Source organism: Phalaenopsis equestris, unplaced genomic scaffold (genome assembly GCF_001263595.1).
Source record: "Phalaenopsis equestris unplaced genomic scaffold, ASM126359v1 Scaffold000191, whole genome shotgun sequence".
In the NCBI taxonomy this organism is placed as follows: domain Eukaryota; kingdom Viridiplantae; phylum Streptophyta; class Magnoliopsida; order Asparagales; family Orchidaceae; genus Phalaenopsis; species Phalaenopsis equestris.
In genome coordinates, this window is record NW_018164633.1 from 83188 (window position 1) to 108210 (window position 25023).

Here is a 25023-nt window from a genome sequence, read left to right on the forward strand (position 1 = left end):
CATCCATTAAACCCAGTTAGATCACATTTAACACTTCAGAGATTTTATTGTAAGATGACTACAATCGCAACAAAAATAAAGCCTTATCATTGAAGAAAATTTGTGCTAGGCGATTAATTTTGTCAATAAAAATTTGAAATTTACTGTGAAAAACATTAAAATCAAACTGAGTTAAGTCAATGCTACATTTTAAGACGAATGCCAAATAAATAAAATAAAATAAAAAGCATCTTATTGCTTGCATGCATCCCTATCAATCAAATCAATATGATCAACTACGAAAGTGATAAATATATCAGGAAAGCAAAAAATAAAGAGCACGTGGAATAACTAATGATACAAATGCAACACAGCGAAGCTGTGAACGCTGAAGAATCAAATGATTAAAAGAAAAAATTCCTAGAAAAACAAAAACTTAAGAAAATTAAAATGCCATCTAAGCAGAATGAATCTTCTCGAGGAATCAGAAGCCCTGGCTCTTTAGAGGGCCGAAGAAAGAATTGGGGGCACTGCTGCAAGCTAAAGAAGATTAAGTGCCCTTTTTAGAATGGTTCCACTGTTGAAAACCTTTTGAGAGAGACCAAAGAAATGAGCCATTTAACTGGCCTGGCCATCCTCCATACAAGTATTTTCCTCCAAGGTCGGAAATCTTTGAACCTTTCTCATTCAGCCTTTCAATCTGCACAAATATGTAGAGAAAACCAAACGAAAAGTCGGTTTATGTTTCAGATTTTCACAAAGTACTACTTCACAAAATCGCAAGAAAATCAAAATTTTAAGAAACTACTTTCGAGTAGGTTTATGTTTCAGATTTTCATAAAGTACTAAGAAACATCGCAAGAAAATCAAAATTTTAAGAAACTACTTTCATGCCAGGTTATATCAACCTCATTATCATTTTTTATTTGAATTAAAATGAAACAAAAAACAACAGCGGGCACGAGTGTGAGTTGTGACAACTCAACAAGATGGCAACCTCATTATCATTTTTTATTTGAATGAAAATGAAACAAAAAACAACGGCACGAGTGTGAGTTGTGACAACTCAACAAGATGGTGAATTTAGTTGCTCCTATTACCACGGTAGCTGTACATATGGTAATCTATCCTGCTAGTCCAATTCATTTTGGATGGCCAGGATTTATTTGTTGAAAATCGGAATGATTTCTAAATGATTTGGTGAAATTAATTCTAAATATCCGAATTAGATTAGACGGCCAGAATGGATTGCCATTGTAATTGAGGTTTCAAATCCATTGGCAGGTGAAAGTCAAAACAAGAGAGGGAAATAGAATCTAGGCACCACAACCAACTTCTATGGAATAGAGTAAAACCAAATGTGAGCATGACTTAAAGGGTGCTGGAAAAAATTTAACATATGAGGACATTAGAGGCAATGTCCATGATGGTCTTATAATGGTCGATGTGTTCTTAATAGTCAAATACACCATCATAAGTCAATGTTTGTGAGTTTGAAACCCTTTGGATAGGATGCCAAGAGACTGCCTCAACTAAGAACAAAGACTCCTAAAGAATGCAATGAGCAAAAAAATAATTCTCGTCCCTAAAACGAAACTCTCCTTGAACCAAACGTTGTAGCTCATTGAATATTGCATGAGAATTATTAGTAAGATGGGGTTGTGCCAAGTTCCCTGTGAATGTTGGAGGGCTACGAGTCAGTTGAATTGCATAAGATGGATGAGTGGTCCTAGCATTATCAAAGAAGTTGGTATATTAGCACGAAGTAAGAATTCCAGGATAGCAAGGAGGGGACCTTATATGGGCATTCTCGATTTAGGCATCCCAAAAATAGGTGGTCGATCTTAGGGTAAGTAAAGCCCATCTTGTTGAGTTGATATTAGATCTCAAGCTTCACGTAAAAGCTAAAGAATGTTATTATTAGACTCCTCTATCCTATGCACTCAAGCCTTCTAAGAGTAAAATCTAAGCACAGTTGCCAACAGGGTAGTATCTACTAGAGAGAGAATAAGCAAAAATAGACATCCCTGGCTCTGAGATTATACACTGAAATGATGGGTATTAATATAGGAGGCTCCATTGTTGTTAGTATTACGTTTGTTAGCTATCAAATGAGTGTTCACAAGTTTTGCAATAGTAAGATTGCATTTCCCATAGACTTGTCAAATTATTGTCTGTTGGATATTATCAACTGCAGAGAAAATTTAAGTCTTAATATAAATATCCAGCACACGAATTAAAAAGAAGATAACAAAACTTTTACATGGAAGACACAAAAATGGTAAAAAAACAAATTTGAGTCAATAAAAGTAATCCATTACGTGATTGAAAGTACCAATGTCTACTCTTCTCCTTAATTGAAGAATATGGGATTATAAAATTATATTAAGATAACTTCCTGGAGAAAATAAACAGACAATCACAATTGTATGAGAGCAATATGATTAAAACAGTCATAGCTAGGTTACAACAATAATATTTATGCTACAACAACAGTAGTTAGACAATAACAAAAGCAGTTAGGCTATCTGCAATCACTAGTAGTCAGAGGTGAAAATTGTTGATGATCATTAACTACAAGCTATCTTCATGAGTGTACACTTAGTTCAGAATGTATCCTATCCTCTCTACTATGAAGAAGGAGGGTCTATTTGTAACTTTTAAGAGTGACATTTTAATAATTTTAGTCTAAATTTCAAAATATTCCATGGAATAGTCAATGTTAATTTTTTTTATTGTAAATCATTCTTTCAGCATTTGTGTCTTAATAATCTTAGAATTAAATAATTTAGGACTCATTAGACTACTCTTATCAAACCACTTAATTTAATTTTAGGCATGTCAAATTTAAATATCATTTGGACCTCCAATTAATAGTCCAAAGCTATTAATTGCACTTCAAATGTTTGATGTGAGCTTACTTGAACTAGGATCAACTAACTTTTATTATATTTGGGTTTATATTATGGAGATGTTTAATTTGACAACAAATTCGTCGAAGTTCGAGCTCAAATGATCATCAATTAAATATTTGAAATTATTATTTATAATGCATAATTATTCATGCCTGAAGATGCAAATTTTTTAGTAACATATCAATTATTAATATTATTCATATTTCATACCCGAGTGATGTGAATGAAATATGTAATGAATTTCTGACCTATTTACCCATGTTTTTACATATTTTAGAATGTTATTCTGCATGAGGAAGGTATTTATGTCTGTCTTGTGCAGGTCCTAGGTTCGAGCCTGTTTGAAAATGAAAAGGGTACAAATCGGAGCAAATAATATGAATAAGTGATCCAGCACGCCCGCGTTGTCTTCACATTGCGCCCGCAATGTGCCAGAGAAAGAATTACACTTCTAGATCACGTAGAATCCGAAGAGAGAATTACATTTCTAGATCACAGTAGCTCAAAAGAAAATTAATATGATATTTGAATTTCCTCTCAAACTATAAAAAACATATACTAAACTATACATATTAGTAATATTTATGATTATAACTGTCATCTAAAATTTAAAATTTTAGTAATATATATATATATATAGAGTTCTAATGTAACTAGGCTACTAACTTATACGAAACTTTACTTTTTAATTTTTTGTACACTTACATTATTATATCCATCTCAGGAGCGCTCTCTAAATTAACTTAACATAGCCCTAGTTGATATGTTACCCATCAACACAATAAAGCGTGCAATAAATCCACTATTCATAGCGATAGAAAAACACTTAACTCGGTGATGGCCAATACATTTTTTATCAGCATAATAAGGAGTGAATCTAAATTCCATTATAATCTGATGTGAAATAAATGTCATCAACACGCATTGGCACATTAGCATTACTAACTAATACAATAAAGGGATGACCTTATTTATCAACATGCAGGTGTAAGCATTCTTATATAGTATTTATTTATATTCTTCATAGCATGCATTTTCTTCTTATGATGATCTATGTCTTCCTATGAATCCCTATGTGTGATTCAATATGAATTTGAATATTATTCTACGTGAGTCTAATATCATGTTATGTGAGATTACATAACAATCAATATGAGGCCAATAATGTCTTATCCAAAAAATATTTTACTGGAAAAAAAGATTAAGTCATCGAAGGATATAAGAGTTGTCATACGATGAAAACATTAACAAAGAAAAAAATTATAATATTGTGATTAAATGCATTATATTTAAAAGCAGAAAAAAACTACTATGAATTGGAAATAAAATTATCGACCTCAGCATCACTTTAATGCTTCAATCTTTGGAGAATTTGCTTGATGTTTTTGATAACTTCCACTCACTTTAACACTAACTCAACCAATAAATCGCAATATCAAATTCTAAGATTCTTGCAAATTATAATTAAGCAATTTATTAAGTTTCTTGACACATTAGTATTATTAATAAATTACAAATTTAATTACCTTTAGTTTTCCTTCTATGCATTGAGATTCATTGGTCACCATTTCTTCTTAAATAATTTTTAGGTTATTTTTACGTAATTAATTTGATGTTTTAACATAACATAAATCTAAAGATTTATTAAGGAATAATCTATAATAAAATTTATTGTTGTTAAGTGCTAGAAAATTCATGATGACCGACTAAAATTTATGGCTCATCTTAACTTGAAAATTTGCACAGATACATATATGGGAAGTGTTGAAAGAGAAAACTCCAAAAGTTTTACAACAAAAATTCAAAAAGGAAAAACCAAAAACTCAATCAAAACATTCCATGATAAATTTTAAATTATAAAACTTCACTCTTCTCTATAAATATGGATGGGATTATATAGATTTAATTGAGTTATAAAGATTAGGCAACAACAGGCATGGAATATTTACCGGTTGCACAACTGTAAGATGCTAATTCGGCTACAACAACCACTGGCAATAATCAATGGTAGTCGATAGTGGTCGCTAACTTTAAACTTTCTTTAGGAGTGTAAAATAGCTCTTAACTTCTTCCTCTTATGTTAAAAAATGGAGTTCCTATTTATAGAAACTTGGCGGGAGTTATTTGATATTTAACAAATATCCCAAAATATTCCAGCAAAAGACTCATATCAATTTCTTTCATAAAAAATCATTCATTTTACATTTTCTTTAAATGACCTTAGAATTATGAAAATTTTGTACTTGTTAGATTTTGCTCATTAAGCAACTCTGTTTACCTATCATCATGCCAAATTTGAAAATAATTTGAATTTATATTTTAGAACTTTCAATCATACTTCATGTGCTTGATCCGAACTCATATGAGCTCTGATTGGATCACTTTTAATGTCTTTTGATTTGTATTATAGAAATGTTCAATTTGGCCATAAAGTTGCTAAAATGAAAGCACAAATGAACATGAATTTAAATTTGGAAGTTATCATATCTACTACAAAAGATCCGTGTTTGATCAATCGGATTATTTTGGTGACATATAATTTGCCCTCTAGTATTGAACGTTAAAACTTGTGTTGTCCAAAAATTATATATTAATTTTCTTAATTTTAGCAAAAACTATAATTTCTAAAAGATTAGGCACAATCACTCTCTGTACGCCAATGCAACCTACCTTCAAGATCGTAAATCAAGAAATATCTCTTCAATCATAATTTTAATCTTTATTAAGTCGAGTTAATGAATTCTTTAAAGTATACAAATTTAGATATAGATGTTTCATTAGATTATTTAAGTTTCAAAAAATGAGGTTCTAATGTCAAAAAATAATGGAATAGGCACGTCGAGTCATTTGCTAGGCCGAATAGTGGCTACTGTTGTCATGACGTGAATGCACGCACAAGCATGCACATTTGAGCACGTAGACAAATGGATGCAACCAAGCGTGCAAAGGACGACCCAGGTGCTTACAAGTGTCCGCGCGCGTGCGCACAATCACAAGGCAGGCGCTTGCTACAATAATTTCAACGAATTTACCTGAAACTTCTCCCTTATGTGTATACAATTATGTATGTAAGGGAGAAAACGATCAGCAGTTCATTGTTCGATTTCTGAGAGTGTTCTATGGAATTGCGAGCGTTGGAATGAGATGCTCTATTGTCATGAGTATTATGCTTGTTGGCCATCCAATAAGTACCCAATAGAGCTTATCCCAATGTAACCTACCTTCAAGATCGTAAATCAAGAAATATCTCGCAACCTACCTTCAAGATCGTAAATCAAGAAATATCTCTTCAATCATAATTTTAATCTTTATTAAGTCGAGTTAATGAATTCTTTAAAGTATACAAATTTAGATATAGATGTTTCATTAGATTATTTAAGTTTCAAAAAATGAGGTTCTAATGTCAAAAAATAATGGAATAGGCACGTCGAGTCATTTGCTAGGCCGAATAGTGGCTACTGTTGTCATGACGTGAATGCACGCACAAGCATGCACATTTGAGCACGTAGACAAATGGATGCAACCAAGCGTGCAAAGGACGACCCAGGTGCTTACAAGTGTCCGCGCGCGTGCGCACAATCACAAGGCAGGCGCTTGCTACAATAATTTCAACGAATTTACCTGAAACTTCTCCCTTATGTGTATACAATTATGTATGTAAGGGAGAAAACGATCAGCAGTTCATTGTTCGATTTCTGAGAGTGTTCTATGGAATTGCGAGCGTTGGAATGAGATGCTCTATTGTCATGAGTATTATGCTTGTTGGCCATCCAATAAGTACCCAATAGAGCTTATCTAACAAATACACAGAGAAAAGAAGTGTTGAAAGTTTTATGTGGAAAACTTGGAAAAGAAAAAATCATGAAGTCTAACACAATCAAAGAAATTCAATACATATTCAAATTACTGGCTTCTAGTTGAGAACATAAGATTACATAAATTTCACTGAGTTAAAAATATTTGGCAACAACATCCAGAGAATAAATGTTGGGTTACACAACTGTAAGATGATAGTTTGGCTATAACAGTCAGTATCAGTGGTTCGCGGCGACCCAAGGGTTATCAACTTAAAACATTTTCAAAGGGAAAGATCTGTTAACATCCTCATTTTCTCCTATTGAAAATGGAATCCTACTTTAGAATTTTGGGAAAGAATTTGATAAATTTTGCCAAAATATCAAAACTATATTGAACGATCCGTGTCGATTCCTTTAATCATAAATCATTCATTTATCATTTAAAATTCTTAATAACCCCAAAATAAGTAATCTTAATCACATTTGATTTCACTCATCTAAATTATACATACCAATTTTGGAGATCATTATACCTTTCAATTAATGCTTTAAAATTTTCAACCATACTTCAAGCCTTTGGTCCAAGCTCATTTGGGCTCATATCAAATTAGTTTTAGTGACGTTGCGTTTGTATTGTTCATATATTCAGTTTGGTTATAAAATTATTGAAATCAAAAACCAAATGATCTTGAATTTAAATTTGAAAGTTGACATATCTAATATGCATCGAGATTCATACTTTGTTATGTAGAGTTTTTGGCGACATAGCAATTCTTATTTTCTTTAACTTTTGCTCCCTTCTGATTACACATCTTCTCTGTTTGATGATTATATTAATCATATGTTATATGTGATTAATAATACCTGTTAAATCATGTAACGATATTAGGTTGAAACATAATCAATATTACTATAATTAATTCTTATACAAAATGCTTATTAAAGAAAATCTTAAATTCCTAAATAAATCATCCATACTTATGAAAAATAAAATTATTAAATTAATTACGAATTTGGACTTTAAATAAATGTAATATTTCCGAATGACCTAACATGTAAATTACTTTAACCTATACTTAATAAATCCAATTTCATTATATTAAATAACAATATTAATGAATAAGAATTTAATATTTAAACATCACTCCAATATCTTATACAAAATTTAATAATAAATTGTATTTTAATTAATCTCCTCAAAACAATTTCTCGTCATTTTTGTGCTATCAAACACCAAATAAATTTTATGTAAACTATTAAATTAGCACAAAAACATTAATAAAAAATGATTTATTTAGGCATAAAATAATTCTAGGTTTTCCAAATCATAAATCTTTTTCCAACTCGCCCGTTCAATGACTACCTTAGTCCCACGCCTACGCAAGCATTCGAGCCTGACTTGTACTACTCACATGAGTCATTGCGTAGTCTCGTAAGCACGACCGTATGCACCTCGAACTCTTCTCCTCCCCAATTTTTATCACACATTCTCAATCCCTAGTGGCTAGTTACCACATGGCACAAACTTGTGTTTTTTCTCCCATGTCTACCCTAGCTTGCATGAACTCTCCGCTCTCACAAAACTTCGCCCTCTTCATCTTCTTCATCTCGCATTTGTTATTGATGAGTACATACAGGGGCTTCCACTTCACCTCCTTTGCTAGCCACTTCGATTTCTCTCCTATAACGACGAACCAAATAATGACGATTCAATCAAACCAAAATCAATCTATTTAGATTCTCTTTTCTTTACAATTGAATAATTGATAATTTTGTAAAATTAAATAATGAATTATTAATTGCTTTTAAAAATTCAATCCACGAGAATTTTGTCATCAATAAGTCATTTGTTATTATATAAATTAGTATATGCATCAATGACAGAAACAAAACTAACTTGATAAATCAAGCAGCTAATATGAAATAACATGACCAATATTACACACATCTAATATAAGGTTACACAACTAGAACCATATCCAATATTTGATATAAGATAACATGACTAGAACAACACATACATACTGTTAGATAACATGTTTATAATAATATCTATTCTATCAAACTCTATCAACATCATCCTCCAATAGTAATAGATTCTTCAGTCACTTGTTGAGTTAAGCAAAAGACAATAGGCCAAATGTTTTGTCTTGAATGATCATTATCATGGATAATCACCCTATACTCTACCACAATATGTTTGTCATTCTTAGCAATAGATCCATTCTGAAGAATAATCTAATTTAAGTCCATAAATTAGTATTAAGTACAAATATCTGAGCATAATTGGGAAAATTTCTAATATAATTCTCTAATTTTTTATATAAATAACGTGCTTTATAATCAACTAATATTCTCCCCGATGTAGCTTTCCACACTTAATACAGGGCCCTATAATATTACTGCAAGCCTGACTAGTGACTCTAGTAGCAAGAGACTTGAACTTCTTCCAATTAAAAGTTCTAGATCGAATAGTCTGGTTAATTACTTTCATGTTCTTCCTCTTATGCAACGCTATTTGTTTCTGAGTAATTTAAAAATAAAATTTTCATCCTCCCAACCCTCTACACTATAACAAAATACTTACTGATCGCCAAAAGTACTAAGTAGTGTCTAATCCAATCCTTTACTCTATATAAAAATAGTGGCATTTCTCTTCTACAATTGAGACAGATTGCACACCATTATGGTATAATATTTTCATCTTTTGACTGTATGACTGACTTTTCTCTTGCTACAATCCAATAAAATTATTATTCATTTGCTTTCTTACTAAAAAGGGCACAAAACATTCTCATAGCAGTTCCACAAAATCTTTTCAATTTACCATCAAATTTGGTAGTATGAGTCTCCTAACATATCCTAACGCTGCCCTATCCACCATCTTTTAGCTTCAACATCTAATACAAATGTGGCTAACATCATCTCCCTCTCAATAGAGCAAGTAATACGATACAAATTATTCGTAATACACAATAGCTAATTTTAGCTTTAGCTGTTTCTTCAATTCTCTTGAATAATGGAGAACAAAATTTTTGGAAAAACCTCGCGTACTGAACCATTGAAGTGTTACTTCTAGTAGACGACGTCATTGCCACCACAAATTGGTAAAAGGCATTGGTATTCGTGATAACATTAGATGATAAATCTTCTCCGATCATATTTTCATCTTTCATTTCCCCTCATACATTCATAATCCAAATGTATACAAAACATATTTTCTAATTAAAATTGATATGCAATTATAGTCTAAGACTAATATTTCTTATGAAAAATTATGTTTTTCATTAAATATCATTACAACACTTTCGTTGTGAACCAAATTATTTAGTCCAAAATTTAAGTTAATTTAAATTTTGTTATTTAATTTTACCAGAATTATTAATTATTCAATTATTAAAAAAAAAACTGGCCTAACTAATGTCGGTTTAATCAGCGAGAGAAGGGAGATAAATCCCCTACAAAATGTGAGATAAATCAAAAAGGCGAGTGAAAGAGGTGATCTCTATGTGAGGGCAAAGAGGTCATGCAAACCAAAGCAGGCATATGCAAACAAACACAAGACTGTGATCTGTAGCGGCAACAAAGCAAGGGATTGTGCGGGTTAGAGACATAATTATGACAAACCGAACTCTCCACTCATCAAGGTATTGTCTGCTTTGGCCTAGTGATCTCACTATTTTGTTCCGTTGGTGTAAATGCCCAAAAGATCACCCACCACAAAAGTGCTCCAACTCAAGCGGGCTTAACCTAGAAATTTCTATTGAAATTTCACCGTTATACCAAAAAACGCATCGACCTTTAAGAGCTCAGCTTCAATCAACATAAGTATCCCCCACTTAAGTTACACTTGGGTTAAGCCAGTTCACTATATGTCCATGTCAGTTCTCTATATGTTCTTTTCATAAGTAATGCACCACAAATGAGATTTTGCGAGTTTATACGAAAATGGAGAAATTGAGAAATGGAGATAGAGAAATAAGTGGTTATAGAGAGACAGCGGAAAAATAGAAATAGAGAGTGGTTAGAGAGGGAAAATGAGATGTTAGTGAAAGAAAGAGAAAATAAAGTGGTCAGTTAGAGTGAATGGGCAAAGGTAGAGAGAGGAGGGATAGAGTGAGAGTTGGGGATGTTGAAAGATAAAAAAAAAATAGTATGAGAGTGAGAAAGACATGACAGTGTCACAGTTATGGAAGTACAAGGTCTACGGAGTTGTGAGGTCAATGAGATCAATGAGGTTATCACAGGAGTTTAGGAAGGCAGTGGACATTTGGAGATTGGAAGCTGGTTGTTCAAGCAGCAGCAGCTTTGTTGTCAAAATTCATCAAAGTCAGGGTGAGGTTTGGCGACTATTGAACTGGCTTAACCTAAAATAGTAAGCCTCAACAATTCTTCATCACACACTCCCAGTCCTGTCAATGCCTTCACTTGCAAACTACTATTGTGACTTCCTTGCATTATATCGATAAGAGTATCCACATATTTAAACTGAAATTAGAATTATAAAATAAGCTTTAAAAAATGTGAAACCCCTTAAGTAGAATGAAGTTGAACACTTAAACATCGAGGCGCCATTTGGTGTTAACAATTGGAGTTTCAATAAAAACTTCAACTAAGAATGCTCCGGTGAGAGCACTCCTATGATAGGTGATCTCTTCGAAAGTTACACTAATGGGGCAAAACCGTGAGGCTTTGAGGCCAAAGAGGACAATATCACAATGGATGAGACTTCAAGCTATCACAAATAGTATCAAAGCATTACGCTAGAATGAAGATAGGAATATCTATTTGGTGGATGATTCTAGGTTAAAATAACTGACAATTAAGAGCACTGACAAAAACATTAGTTGTTTAAGTGGGGGAGATTGGGAAACACCTCAAGGAGAATGAAGTTAAACTCTTAAATATCAAGGTACATTTTGTTGTGATGGTTGGAGTTTCATGAAAAAAATCTGAAGTTAAGTGTGTTCATGCGGAAACACACCTCGAACGGGTGACCTCCTAGGAATTTATACCAGTGGGATAAGACCGTGAGGCTAATAGGCCTAAGAAGATAATATCTTGTTGCAAGATAGTTCAAGTTGTTACAAAAATGAAACTAAAAATAGGTCATTTATTTGTTTGACATTTTCACATGATATAAAAACAAAAATCTCTATCATAATGTTAATGCGGTCCTTGAATTTGGTCCTTGACAAAATCTGCCTTAATTATGACTTGGCTTAGAATACAAGTGTTTTGATATAGGATTAACACAAATCCCGTTTATGGAAACGGACATTTATTTAACACAAAAAATATATATTAAATTCTTTAAAAATATGAACAAAGATTACATTTTATGTGAATAAGACTGTACTTTTCATTCACATTTAGTTACAGTGATCCTTAATGGCTGCCAACTCTAAATGAACTTTGTTACATAGGAATCATAAAAACAGATTTTCCAAAGTAGCCATATCTAGCTTCTATAATTTCTCGATGTAAGAAGAAGTATACCGGGAAAAATTGTCAGAAAACATACTCATTTAGGAGTCAAATTTAAATCAGCACTATTACTATGGCTTGAACTAAAATCTTTTTCCTCCAAAATTAGAGGTCATGCTGGAAGGCGTGCATACCTTGCTTACTTTCCCTTTTTTCAAATGGTATCGAATTCCAGACCAGTTGATTGTTTGAGAAAAATGTGATCGTATTGAAGAGATAGGATATAAGAAATTGTCCACCAGCATGGCAAGAAATATCTGCTCAGAAGGTATTAGGTTCCAAACTCTTATAAGAAAAGAATCAAAACTAGGGTGAAACACTTAAAAAATAAACTATGCCAACCAAAGCAAAATTTAAATGCAATAGTTGTCATACTTACAAGTCCCCAGTTGTATGACCGCAGAGAGACTCTCGGTCCCTCTGGAGATAACATGTTGCACAATTGGACCTCCACCTTAGTCAAGTTCCACATAGCAAGAAGTTCCACAAGAGTACATACAGCCAGGCAGCCCGCTAGTGACAAACCTAGGGAATAATAATTCAAGTTCTAAGAAGATAAAAACTACTACTTATAAAAACAATCACATCAGTCTACCTTCAAAAACTGTAAATTGGGCCAACAGTTGACAAGAACAATAAAGAGAACAATAGAAAATTAGTAATACGATAAAAAAAAAAATCAAATCCTTTGGCATCCAACTAGGCTAGGAGATAAAAATCATTATGCCTTTGTGCTCAACAATATAAAAATAGCTTTAAAACTGAATGCCAATCATGGATAAGAGTTAAGCAAGCACCACCTAACTCCACTCCAAATAAATGAGTACAATTCGTAGGTATCTTGAAAAGATTGTTACATTTGGTCTACCACTCCATAAATCTGATCACTAGTCTATAATCTATATGCCTTGAGATCAACAAACCAAAGGGCTAGAAGAACAAAAGACCTTTCGCGTCCAATCCCAGAAAGAAGCATCCCATCATCTCAAAAACAGGTATAACAAGCAATTATGCAATTTCAATGCTCATGCTATTATAATGCACAATTAGTAATAAAAATATAAACAAAAATAATATATTTAGCGGAATAATCGACCAATGAGACTGGGAAAACTTGGGCCATTAGTTAGAGACAACAAATTTGGAAACCGCTCACCATACGATGGGGCAACTTCTCTGATAGGATATTTGCTGTATGGTGCTCTTAATGCTGCTCCAATGTGCATCACTGCCATAAAATATGGCACAACAAACGACCATGATAAATAGATATGTGAAGAAAACAGAGCACGATTCATCATCCAGTTAACATCATCAATAAATGATTCTAAAACAAAAGTTTGCTTCCTGAGGTAGTTCCAGTATCTGCAACATTAAAATGACATAATTTGAAATCTGGCCATTGACAAGTAACAGATAATAAAAGCAAAGATGCCACAAATAAAAAATCTTGTTCCTTTGTATGTTTATACCAATTGCTCTGATTAAGTTCAATTATGCTACTGGACGTATCAATTGGCAAATCGATATATAGAAAGTCTTATTTTTCATGCAATTAAAAAAAAAGTAGCAAATCAATACCTTGGGAAGGTAAGATCACTTGCAAGAGGATGAGGAAATACTGCCACGGGCGGTGAAAAAATTAGCTTTTTGTGAGCCCCTATTCAGAAGCGCAAACCATACTTGAGAAATTAATGATATGTATTCAAGGTATAAAACATGGAGTAAATATTCATCTAAACTGATAGTCATCAAAAGAAAGAAAAGAAACAGACTTTGATTGAGTGATTATCAAAATAATGAAAAGGGGTTCAGCTCTTAAATTCATACTCATAGGCCTGAGGATAACAAAAGTGCTCACGATCCTTAATTAGTTAGAAGAATTGATATAAATATGCAGTGAAAATACAACATTGATTCTAGAGGCCCTTTGGCATGTGGACAAGTCCATCTTGGATGTATCACTCGTGCAGTAGAGTATGCCCATACTGACCATTGTTTGGGCGTTAGCAAAGGTAACCACCAGGCCAACTTTGTCAATTCATATTAAGGTTAACTTTATTGACATTAATTAGGATTAAACCTCTGCGGTATCAAGCCAATAAAAGGTTCATTTATTTAATGTTAAAAAACTTATGCATGTTAAGTTTTGGAACCATATAAAACCTTTCAAAAGCTTGGGAACATTCCAAAAGTTCCTAGGTATTTTGAGGAGACAGATAATTATCTCCCAGTAAAAGGTTCATAAAAACCCCAGGAATTGTACCTTGGCATCTACCTCATGAATTGGGAGTTTAGGAATGATTGAATTTTTTATTATTTTATTAGGTATTTTGAGAGTTTTATGGTTTTGAATAAATATTGCTACTTAGGTGGAATTAACCAATGATTTGGATTGAGTTTGTTTAACATTTGAAATAGAATTCAATTTGGCACATATTTTAAGACTTATAATAATAATAATAATAATAATAATAATAATAATGTGATATTATACTTCCAAGTGGTGCAAAAAAGGACCACTTAATCTGTCTCCCTCATAACCCGCAAAATCCAACAAGACACCATAGTCTGGTGAGGCAGGGTATAGGTAGCAATCGAAGTGGGAAAACAGTACTTTTTTTTTTCATGCTACTTTTGCTTTAGAAAAAGAAAAAAAGACATTGTCCTAACGCTAAAAGAATATAGAAATTTTCCTCTAATGTCCAACAAAAATTACACAGAGAGAACATGATAATACAATAGAGAAAGAAAGAAGAGATATTTTAATTTGCCCATTAAAATCATTATTCCTCATTATTTTCCCACCTAATTATCCAAGATGAACCTCACATTCTATATCCTATCAAATAGTTTATCACAAATAATGCCACTCACAATTTATATATAGAGGTTGTTAGGTTTGCTAAAAAAAAATACATAGTAAAAAGTATGAAATGTTAGAGCAATGTATTGCATTTGAAATATTTTAGATTTTTTTAATTTCAGTGTAAAATATATACATGACATTGCATTTCTTATTTAGTTGGACGAAAATGAATTGACTGTAAAATAAAACTTTAAACTCAGCAGCGTCGGGCATCTGATAGCAACAAAATTGTCGAGCGGTTGACAGCAACAACAATAGAAGTGGTTAAGAGCTACCTACGACTAGCTGCAAGGGATGGTGGCAACTAGCCATATGGATGGAAGTGACATGTGGCCGCCGATAGTAGTGGTGGCGAAAAGAGGCAGCCGACAGCGGTTGTGGTGACAAGAGGCAGCTGGCAACTGCGATGGTGACAAATGGCAACCAATAGCGGGGAGCAGATGGTACAATAGAAAGTAGTAAGTGAAAATAGGAGGCAACATCACTTCATATAAAACAGTGTATTTAGAATTCACCCAAATATATTGAACTACAAATACATTGAAAATGAACTAGAATGATTTCAATAATGTTAGAATTTTATTTGATTGTTCTTTTACCACCAAACATTTGAATTTTTAAAACCCATACAAAAGAAATGCAGTCATCTCCTTTTGTTGTCGACCAAATACCTCATAGCTAGAAAAAAGATTTAGTGCACATATCACAAAATAATAGCAAAATTCCGAGAGGGAGAGAGGCCTTCTCTTTTTCTCTCTCCTCTCCGTTGGGATAGAAGCTTCATCAAAACTCCCATCTAACTAAGACAAAAAAAAGGGAAACAAACTTTTACATGAAGAAATCCAATTACCATTTACATTATCAGCATGCATGGTAAAAATATGTCCTAGCTCTTCTTCATTGCATCTCCAGAAATCTTGCATGCTACCTAACCAGACCCTAATTTTTGAAACTTTTCAAGAACTCCTAAATCAATGCAAGTGTGAAAGCTTCTATGTTGGGAAAACCCTATAAAAAGGCCTTGTCTCAAATGATATACTCCTTAGTTTCTAAACTAAAGGAATCTAGGTACAAATTTCAGTTAAAGTAGCTATAATAAATTTTCTAGATCTACATAGATTTGATATTTATAACTAGCCCTTTCCCCTTTATATTTGTATTGTAATTGGACCAACCTAATAAAAATATGTGATAAATTTCTATCCTTATGAAAAAAATTATTTATAAGAACCATTAAATTTTAACCCTCATGAAACTCAAGTTTGCTTTTCTTTAATCTTTCAAGAAACCACAATTTTCACGTAGATCCTGCATTATCTTATTGTTTACATATGAACTAGACCTTGTCCTAGTGATTCAAAGATCAAATCCCCCAACAATGAGGTCATAGGATACATCCCAGCTCCTTACATTGTTGCTACTTAGAAAAATTCAAGCTTTCATTTGGCTCTTAGAGCAATGGGTTTGTCCTCTTCAATGAATAACTTCACTTGTGTCTGCTTATTAAATATACTTGAAAAATTTTTATGTAAGAAAAACAAAAAAATCCAATTGTTTAAATTAGTTTTTTGCAACATAATTTCTAGATTAGTTGGTATTAGAATAAGCAAGAATTGTTTTCACAGCCCGACATGAGATTTTGAAATTAACGAGAGTGAAAACAGACAGTTGGACAATGAAATTAAATTTTTCTACATTCATTTCTACTTTTATTTTTTAACTCTTAACAATTTTATATTCAAATACTACTTGAAAAAACCACTACAACAAAAATACTTAAATTGATCAAATAAAAAAATACCTTTCAGGTTGCTACCCTTGCATTATATAAACAATATCTCCTCTACTATTAATCTTATACAAAAGCATAAACCTGAAAGAATATTAAAATATCAAAACAAGTTATCTAAGATAACTTAATCGAGAAATCACGCTTCTAAACTACAGTAACCCAAATAAAAGAAAGCAATTTGCATGTTGTTCTTTCATATTTCCCTATAAAAAAAATCTTATAAAAATCTAATATATGTGTCCATGACGTTTGAACAATAGAAATAACTTACCTTTAATATGTATTAAATTTAACTGTGCTCTTCAATATTTATGCTTTAACTTTAATTTTACTTTTGACATTCACATCTATATCAAGAACACAGTCAAATATAACTTAGCACATCTCAGATCGATTAAATATATATATATATATGTATATGATTTTGGGAGAAATAAACTCCAATTTTCTCATAAAACAAATAACAAATATATATATACATCTCAGACTAACACTCATATAATTGCAGGGCAAATCTAATCATCATGAAAAAAGGAAAGAAATAAAAATAGCATAATGGATAATCAAAGGAGATTAAATTCTCCCCTCAAATGTAATGGCAAACCAACAGTTTCCTAAACCACCCTCAATTTGGGTTCAATATGTCATACATCCCAAATTTGCAGCTTAGATCACTAAAGTGATGTCGAGAAAGAGCCTTGGTAAGAATGTCAGCAATCTGATATCGAGTTAGGATATAGTGTAGTTGAACAACTCCTTCATTGACCTTCTTAGAGATGAAGTGCTTGTCAATCTCTATATGTTTGGTTTGATCATAGTATACTCGATTCTTCGAAATATTGATGTCTGATTGACCATCACTGAACATCTTAAAAGTGCTTTAGTTTTCCATGTGAAATTCCACCAGCAGTTTCTTTAGCCACATCCCTTCACAAAATTTTAGTGCCAAGACACGAAACTCAGATTCAACACTGCTTCTTGCCACCAAAGTTTTTTTTTACTTCTCCAAGTAACAAATTTACCCCATACAAATGAACAATAACCCACGACAGATCTTCCATCAGTCGGTTCTCCTACTCAGCTAGCATTAAGGTAGATCTCAATGTCACAGTTATAGTCTTTTTGAATATCAATCCACATCCTATAGTCATCTTTAGGTACCTAATGATTTGAAATACCGCTTCTATATGATTATCATTTGCATCATTCATATGTTGCTCATTATACCCATAAAAAAAAACAATGTCAGGTCATGTAGTGAAAGATAAATAAGTTTCCCCACAAGTGTGTATCTCCCTCTTTCAAATGGAGTGTTATCCTCACCTTTCGATGCTCATCGACTAAGATACATAGTAGTATCTATTGGTTCACATCCTAATATTTTGATCTCCTTCAATAAGTTAGGGATATGTTTTCTCGGAGATAATTACTTCCATTCTCAGGAAGTATCTTCAAGTTCCAAGATCTTTGATCTCAAACTAAAAAGTCATTATTCTTTTGATTCTTTCAAGTTCCCTCACGTCATTGAATATAAGAATAATATCATCTACATGTACATTAAGGATGTTATCATAAATTCTTGATTTGATTTCACAGATAAAGTATGATCACAAAATATTGATAATACCGATTAACAAGAATAGCCTTGGTTAACCTTACAAACCATACTCCGAGAAATTGTTTAGACCCATTGATGCAGGTAGATTTAGTGTGTTAATTTTACAAATATCTTTAAATATTACAAAATACACAAGGCAGTTACAATAGTAAATATGCAAATTAATCCCAACAAAAATAATTTTAATGAAAATAGTTTTATCTTTTAAAACTCTTTAAACTGTCTAATTCCCTAAAAATAACACAAATATACATATCGCTCAAGTAATAAAGAGACTTTTGGGAGAAATAAACTCCAATTTACTAACTAAACAAATAACAAATATATATACATCTCAGACTAACAATCATATAATTGGAGGGCAAATCTAATCATCATGAAAAAAGGAAAGAAATAAAAATAGCATAATGGATAATCAAAGGAGATTAAATTCTCCCCTCAAATGTAATGGCAAATAATAGAGTGAATCCTAAATAAAATACAGTAAAAATACAAAGTTATTTAACTAATTGTTAAACTTTCAAAAGTAAAATTATGAAAACTAAAAAAGGTTTTTGTGATGAAGATTTCAAATTTAAAAAAGTGTCTTTCCCTTTTATAAAAATTGTATGGATTGTGAAGAAATTAAAATCATTTGAATATATATATATATTGTTTTGTGTAAAATATGAGCAATAATATTTTTCACCCTCTTCGGAGTGCATAAAGAACATTGTCTCTAATTTCGTGGTTAGGCTGAGAAGATACGAGCTGCCACATCAGAACTTCCACTACTCTCTTGCCTGAGAGTTAATAGTCTCAAATCAGTTTCCAATCAATTAGACCAAATTAGGAATTTTAATCTGTCGTCTTAAAATCTCCAATTCTACATCCAACAAACTATATTTCACTATTTATTTGCACTCAACTTCATGGATGACATCCTCTCCCATGAAATCAAATGTGATTATTTACCATGATTCTCGTTATGTTGTAGAAATCATATCTCATTTAAGAACATATGTCTCTCAACATATTTTAAAAATTCAATTAGTCAAATCGAAAAGTAAATAAAGATCGGAATTCAAATCATCACAAATTATTGACATTTAAAACTGTAGAAAATAAAATCTATTCTTCATAAAACCATATTGATAAAGAAGGCTACTCAAAATTCATGAGAATGATACAATAAAATACGGATTTCATATATAAAAACAAGTTTACAAAACAAAAGAAATAAAAGACACAACCTATCTCACGATCCTTCCCAAACAAGTCCCTAGAAGTTCTCTTCAAGCATTTCTCTCCTTACAAGCACTCACAATTCCCTCTTAGAAGTGTAATGAAGAACAAATATTTCACTTTCCCTCTCCTCTTACAAGCCTTGAAGAAAATCTCCAAACCCTTGACTCTCTCTCTCTCTTTTCGCCCCCCTTACAAACCACACGCCACACCAACACCTTCAAATTCTTCAAAACCCTCTTTTATTAAAGGTTGCCTCCCTCTGAAAAGAATTCAAAATTATCTCTATAATTTTATCTAAAAGTCAACCCTTTTAAATTCAAAAGACACGCTCATTCATCCAAGAGACATATCACTTCATAAAAGAACCTTCCAAAGTGTCTAGATGCATTAAATCACTCCAATAGGTGTTTAGAACAAGTGTCTCTTTGAAAATTGGCGCAAAATTCGTTCTGAACCACCTCAATCCATTAAAACTCATCTCTGGCGCTTTTGGCGCCAGTTTTGGAGCATCTAGTGCCAGCTTACTTAAGTCTGCGTTGTTCTGGGTTCTAGCGCTTCAAGCGTCAAATATGTCGCATTTGGCGCCAGCTCTTTGTCAAATGACGCCTCTGGCGCCAATTCTGACGCATCTGGCGCCAATTCTGATGCATCTAGCGTCAGCTCTCTGTCCAATGGTGCTTCTGGCGCCAACCTAACGCATCTGGCGTCAGCTCTCTGTAAAATGGTGCTTTCGGCGCCAATCTGGAGTATCTAGCGCCATAATTCTCAAAATTCATTGTTTTGGCTCCAAATTTCATCATTTTTATTATATTATCTCCAAATAGCTAAAATTGATATACCTGCAACAAAAACATGAAAATACTCTTCATCAAAGTGCAATATCAACAAAAATAAACATAAAATATATACTTAAAATAACATATTATTTTAGTGTATCACTCACCGCACCACCTATTATAATGTGGAATCCTGGAACCTACATATTGTCCAAGTTCAAAACAAAAGGTTTGTGAGCCACACCAGCAGATTAATATTGTTGTTATTTACTCCTAAGAATATCTCCATATACATTTCTTCCTCAAGATTTTCATTAAGGAATGCATTTTTAATGTCTGGCTGATGCAATGGCCATCCCTGATTTAAACAGAATGACAGTAATACTTTAACTATGTTGAGTTGCTCCACTGATGCAAAGTCTCCTAGTAGTTGATTCCATAAGACTGAGTAAACCTTTTTGCTATAAGTCTAACCTTGAACCTTTCTATGATTCTACTTTCTATTTAATAGTGAATGTCGATTTGTACCCTACAGTTCTTTTCCTATGTGGCAAAGTTGTTATGATCAAGATACCATTTTTTTCATGGGCAAGAATCTATCCTTACACAGCCAGTTTCCAAGCAGAAATAGAAAATAACTCTTGGATTAAATTTGGAACCTGCATATTGTCCAAGTTCAAAACAAAAGGTTTGTGAGTGGATGATAACTTTCAATATCACAAATTCTTCTATTGGGCTTTTTGTGCATTCTTGTGCTCCTTCCTCTTAGTGTTCATAATCTCTAAATGAATACTTAAGATGTGTGGAATTGATTTTGATGATTTGCATTTCTGATTTTGCATATTGTCCCTTACATGCTTGCTGTATTTTTTTTTGTGTATACACAGAGTCCTTGGCTCTTTGTGGGAGCTCTAAGAGGACTTAGTGGAGTAATAGATTCATTTTCAGGTTGATTTGTGATGGTGGGAACAAGAGTGGGTTCATCACGATTTTAAGGGAGGTTAGTTTGAGGTTCCCGAGTGGTATCCTAAATCTGATATTCTCTTTAACTCTCTCCCTGAATATTAGATTTGGGGTAATAAAGTTAGTTTCAAAGAATGTGGCATTTATAGAGTTGTAAATTTTTTTTATTTCTGGCAAGTAGCATTCACTCCCCTTTTTATTTGAAAAGTATCCCACAAAGATGTATTTAATTAATCTGGGATTAAGTTTGGTATGATTAGGTTGATGTAGATGAATAAAAGCAATCTAACAAAAAATTACTAGTGGTTAGTTGGAGGTGAAGCACTAAATATTGGGTAAGATTTTATAAGATTGGTGAGACGTTTGTTAAAATTTAGCACTCTGTTGGACATCTTACTTATGAGATAGCTTGATATGAGAATTGTAAACCCCATAAGTGTTTGGATACATTATTAGTGAATAAAATTGGTCGGGCCACATTGAAGAGGTGTCTGATCTTTCTCTCAGTCTTACCATTTTGTTGAGGTTTGTAGACACAAGAGATTGTGCGAATGATATAATTTATGGAAAAACAAAAACCGAGAGTGGAGTTGTAAAAGTCTTTTGGATGAAGACCAAATTGTGGAAGGTTTCAAATATGCGAACAGTTTTTTATTTTTTCTACATGAAAAAGGTCCAAGTGGTTATGGTGTAATCAACAATGAAGGTGACAAATCACCTAGCCCCATTTTTATTTTTAATTTTTGAGGGCCCCCAGACATCACTATGAACCATAGACAAGGAATGTGTTGGTTTGTATTTCAAATTTGGGTACAATTGTCAAGTATGTTTAGCAAGTTGACAAGTTTCGTGCTGATAAGAACTAGATTTTTTATAAATAATTAAATGGGGATACAAATTTTCAATATAATTGAAGTTGGAATGGCCAAAACGAAAATGTCATAACATAACTTGACTCTTTAGAAATAGACTCAGATACAAGACTTGACTTAAATGATTATGAACGGTGAGATGATCCTTTTGAAGTGAGAGTCCTAGTGAGAAGATAGAGTCCGTGCTACATATCAACACTACCAATCACCTTCTCTAAGTCTATCAATTGAAATCCAAACAAATTATGGTAAAATTTAGTAGCACAATTCATGTCACGAGTGAGTTTACAGATAGATAGTAAACTTCAGTGAAATTTAGGAATCAAAAGAACATATTGAAGAATAAGATCCTTTGTGAGTTTCACTTACTCTTAATTCCACACTAGTAGGCTGAACTGGTGACAGCTGACCAAGCATCTTCTGGAGGGCATGGATTTGTTCTTCGCTGAATGGGCTTGTTCCTGGAGAGACTTCGGTGGTGCTGGGGGCAGCTGCTCGATGATCCCGTTTGGGTTTCCAATTGGTGGGTTTGCCATGAATCCGCCAACATGTATCCCGAGTATGACCAGAACGACGGCAGTGATCACACCAAGGGCGACCCTGGCGTTGACGGTTGTCCGTGGATGGAATATGAGTAGTAAGTGCAGACCCGTCGAGGCCTGCAGTGGACAAGGAAGTACCTAACATGACCTTTTGGCGACTCTCTTCGCGGCGTATGTCGGAGAAAGCTTCACGAATTGTTGGAAGAGGTTTTGAATTTAAAATCCGTGAGCGAGTCTGGTCAAACTCAGATTTAAGGCCGAGAAGAAATTTGAAGGTGCGTTTCTGTTCAATGATCTGGCGAAATATAACAGAGTCTTCGGGACACTTTCAAGGGTGCACCTCGAATAGATTTAGTTGTTGTCAATACCGAGTAAGAGTATTGAAGTATTGGGTGACCGAGAGATCACCTTGACGAAAGTCCACCTTGACGAAAGTCATGAATAATGGTTTCAACAACAAATAGTTTGCTTGTATTGTCCGCACTAGAATAGGTCTCACGGGCAGCATCCCAGATTTCCTTAGCCGTGCCATAGAGAAGAAAATTTTCGCCAATATTAAGTGTCATTGAGTTAATAAGCCAGGCCATAACCATATTATTCTCGGATTTCCAAGTCTTGTATGATGGATCTGTGATCATTGGCGCTCGAGCATCACCACTGAGATAGTCATCTTTGCCTTTGCCGCATACAAACATCATGACTGACTGCGACCATTGGAGGTAATTCTGACCGGTGAGTTTGTGGCTGGTGATGAGGACAAGCTTACAGTTCAAGGGTTTAGTAAAGTCAATGGAGCAAAAAAATTTGAAGAAACCTTTATGCCCATTATTCACATGGAAGATATAAGAAAGATGTTATCTTTTCATAACTCAAAATTCTTTTAACTTTTTTCAAAAAGATGCCAAGAGTACTTTTATTAGTGGTCTGATTTAAAAGTAGCTATATGTAGAGCAAATGCAAAAAAAAAAAAAAATCATGTGGATCTTCAAATTACAAGCATTCAAATCCCTATTTATAGAAATTGGTGAAATGAAATTTAAACTATATGGTGGCAAGAATACACAACATATATCTAATTATTTTTTCATGAAAGACTTATATATAAAGAGGAAAAAATGCTAGAAATAATAGAAAATAGAAACATTTATCCACTATTATTTGCATCATATTCCTATTCCTAATCTGTGCAACATATAATAGCTTAAAAGATTCCTTAATGTCTTTGGATATCTTCCCAAGAAGTTTTTGCAAGCATGCACTAATTTTCCATTGTATCTTCTAAATTTCTAACCATCTCATTCAAAGTAAGGGTGTCAAATCGGGTTCTACGGTCGGATTCGCGTCTGACCCTAAATTGACCCAACCCAAATCTGCTTGACCTGAACCCGATCTGAATATTGAACGGGTCAGAATGTCCAACCTGCTAACCCAAATTCGACCCATATAACCCATTTAATATAATGGATAAAAACTATTTGGTCCATGAAACTAATATAGGATATGAACTTAAAATATATATACTCTCATTGATAAATTAATGAAATTAGTAGATATTATAGTTCATATGAAAATAAATATCTTATGCGTTCAAGAAACTAAATGTGTTGGAGAAATTCTAAGAAGATTGATAGATTGTGTTTGATTTTTATATTCATAGAGTTGTACTAGAAATGTATAGGTGTAATTATATATAAAAGTTTAAAAGATCATATTATAAAAAGTAATAGAATTGAAGATGTAAGTATAGTTCTAAAGATTGTTATTGATACTAAAATTTTTAATTTTACAAATGTTTATGCTCCCCAAGTAAGTATTAGAATATGTTAAGGTATTATACATAACTTTTTATCTCCCAATAAGACTCAACAAAATGAGATTGTCTGATGAAAGTTATTAGTTCATACTTTTAAGAATAAAGGGAACATAAAAAATTGTGCAAATTATATAAGAATTAAGTTAACGTGCCATACATTATAGTTATGGGAGAGTTATTGAACATATAATACAATGTGATACGAAAAATTCTCAAAATTAATTTGGATTCATACCATTGAAGTTTACGATGGAAGCTATACATTTATTGAAATGTTTGATGAAGTATAAAGAAAGTAAGGAGGATCTGCATATGATTTTATTGATTTAGAAAAAGCTTATGATAAGATTTCAAGGGAAGTACTTTGGAGAGT

At 32.8% G+C, this 25023-nt stretch overlaps 1 protein-coding gene across 1 annotated transcript; it reads right to left on the reverse strand.

The window, feature by feature from the left end:
- Window positions 1–225: 225 nt before the first annotated feature.
- LOC110022451 lies at window positions 226–23535 on the reverse strand. The gene is made up of 7 exons (XM_020721403.1): window positions 23262–23535; window positions 22706–23152; window positions 13760–13838; window positions 13335–13543; window positions 12558–12703; window positions 12313–12435; window positions 226–679 (listed from the first exon to the last, which is right to left on the reverse strand). Exons 1-7 carry the CDS (start codon window positions 23533–23535, stop codon window positions 530–532), a joined length of 1428 nt encoding a protein of 475 aa, XP_020577062.1. The 3' UTR covers window positions 226–529.
- Between the last annotated feature and the right edge of the window lie 1488 nt (window positions 23536–25023).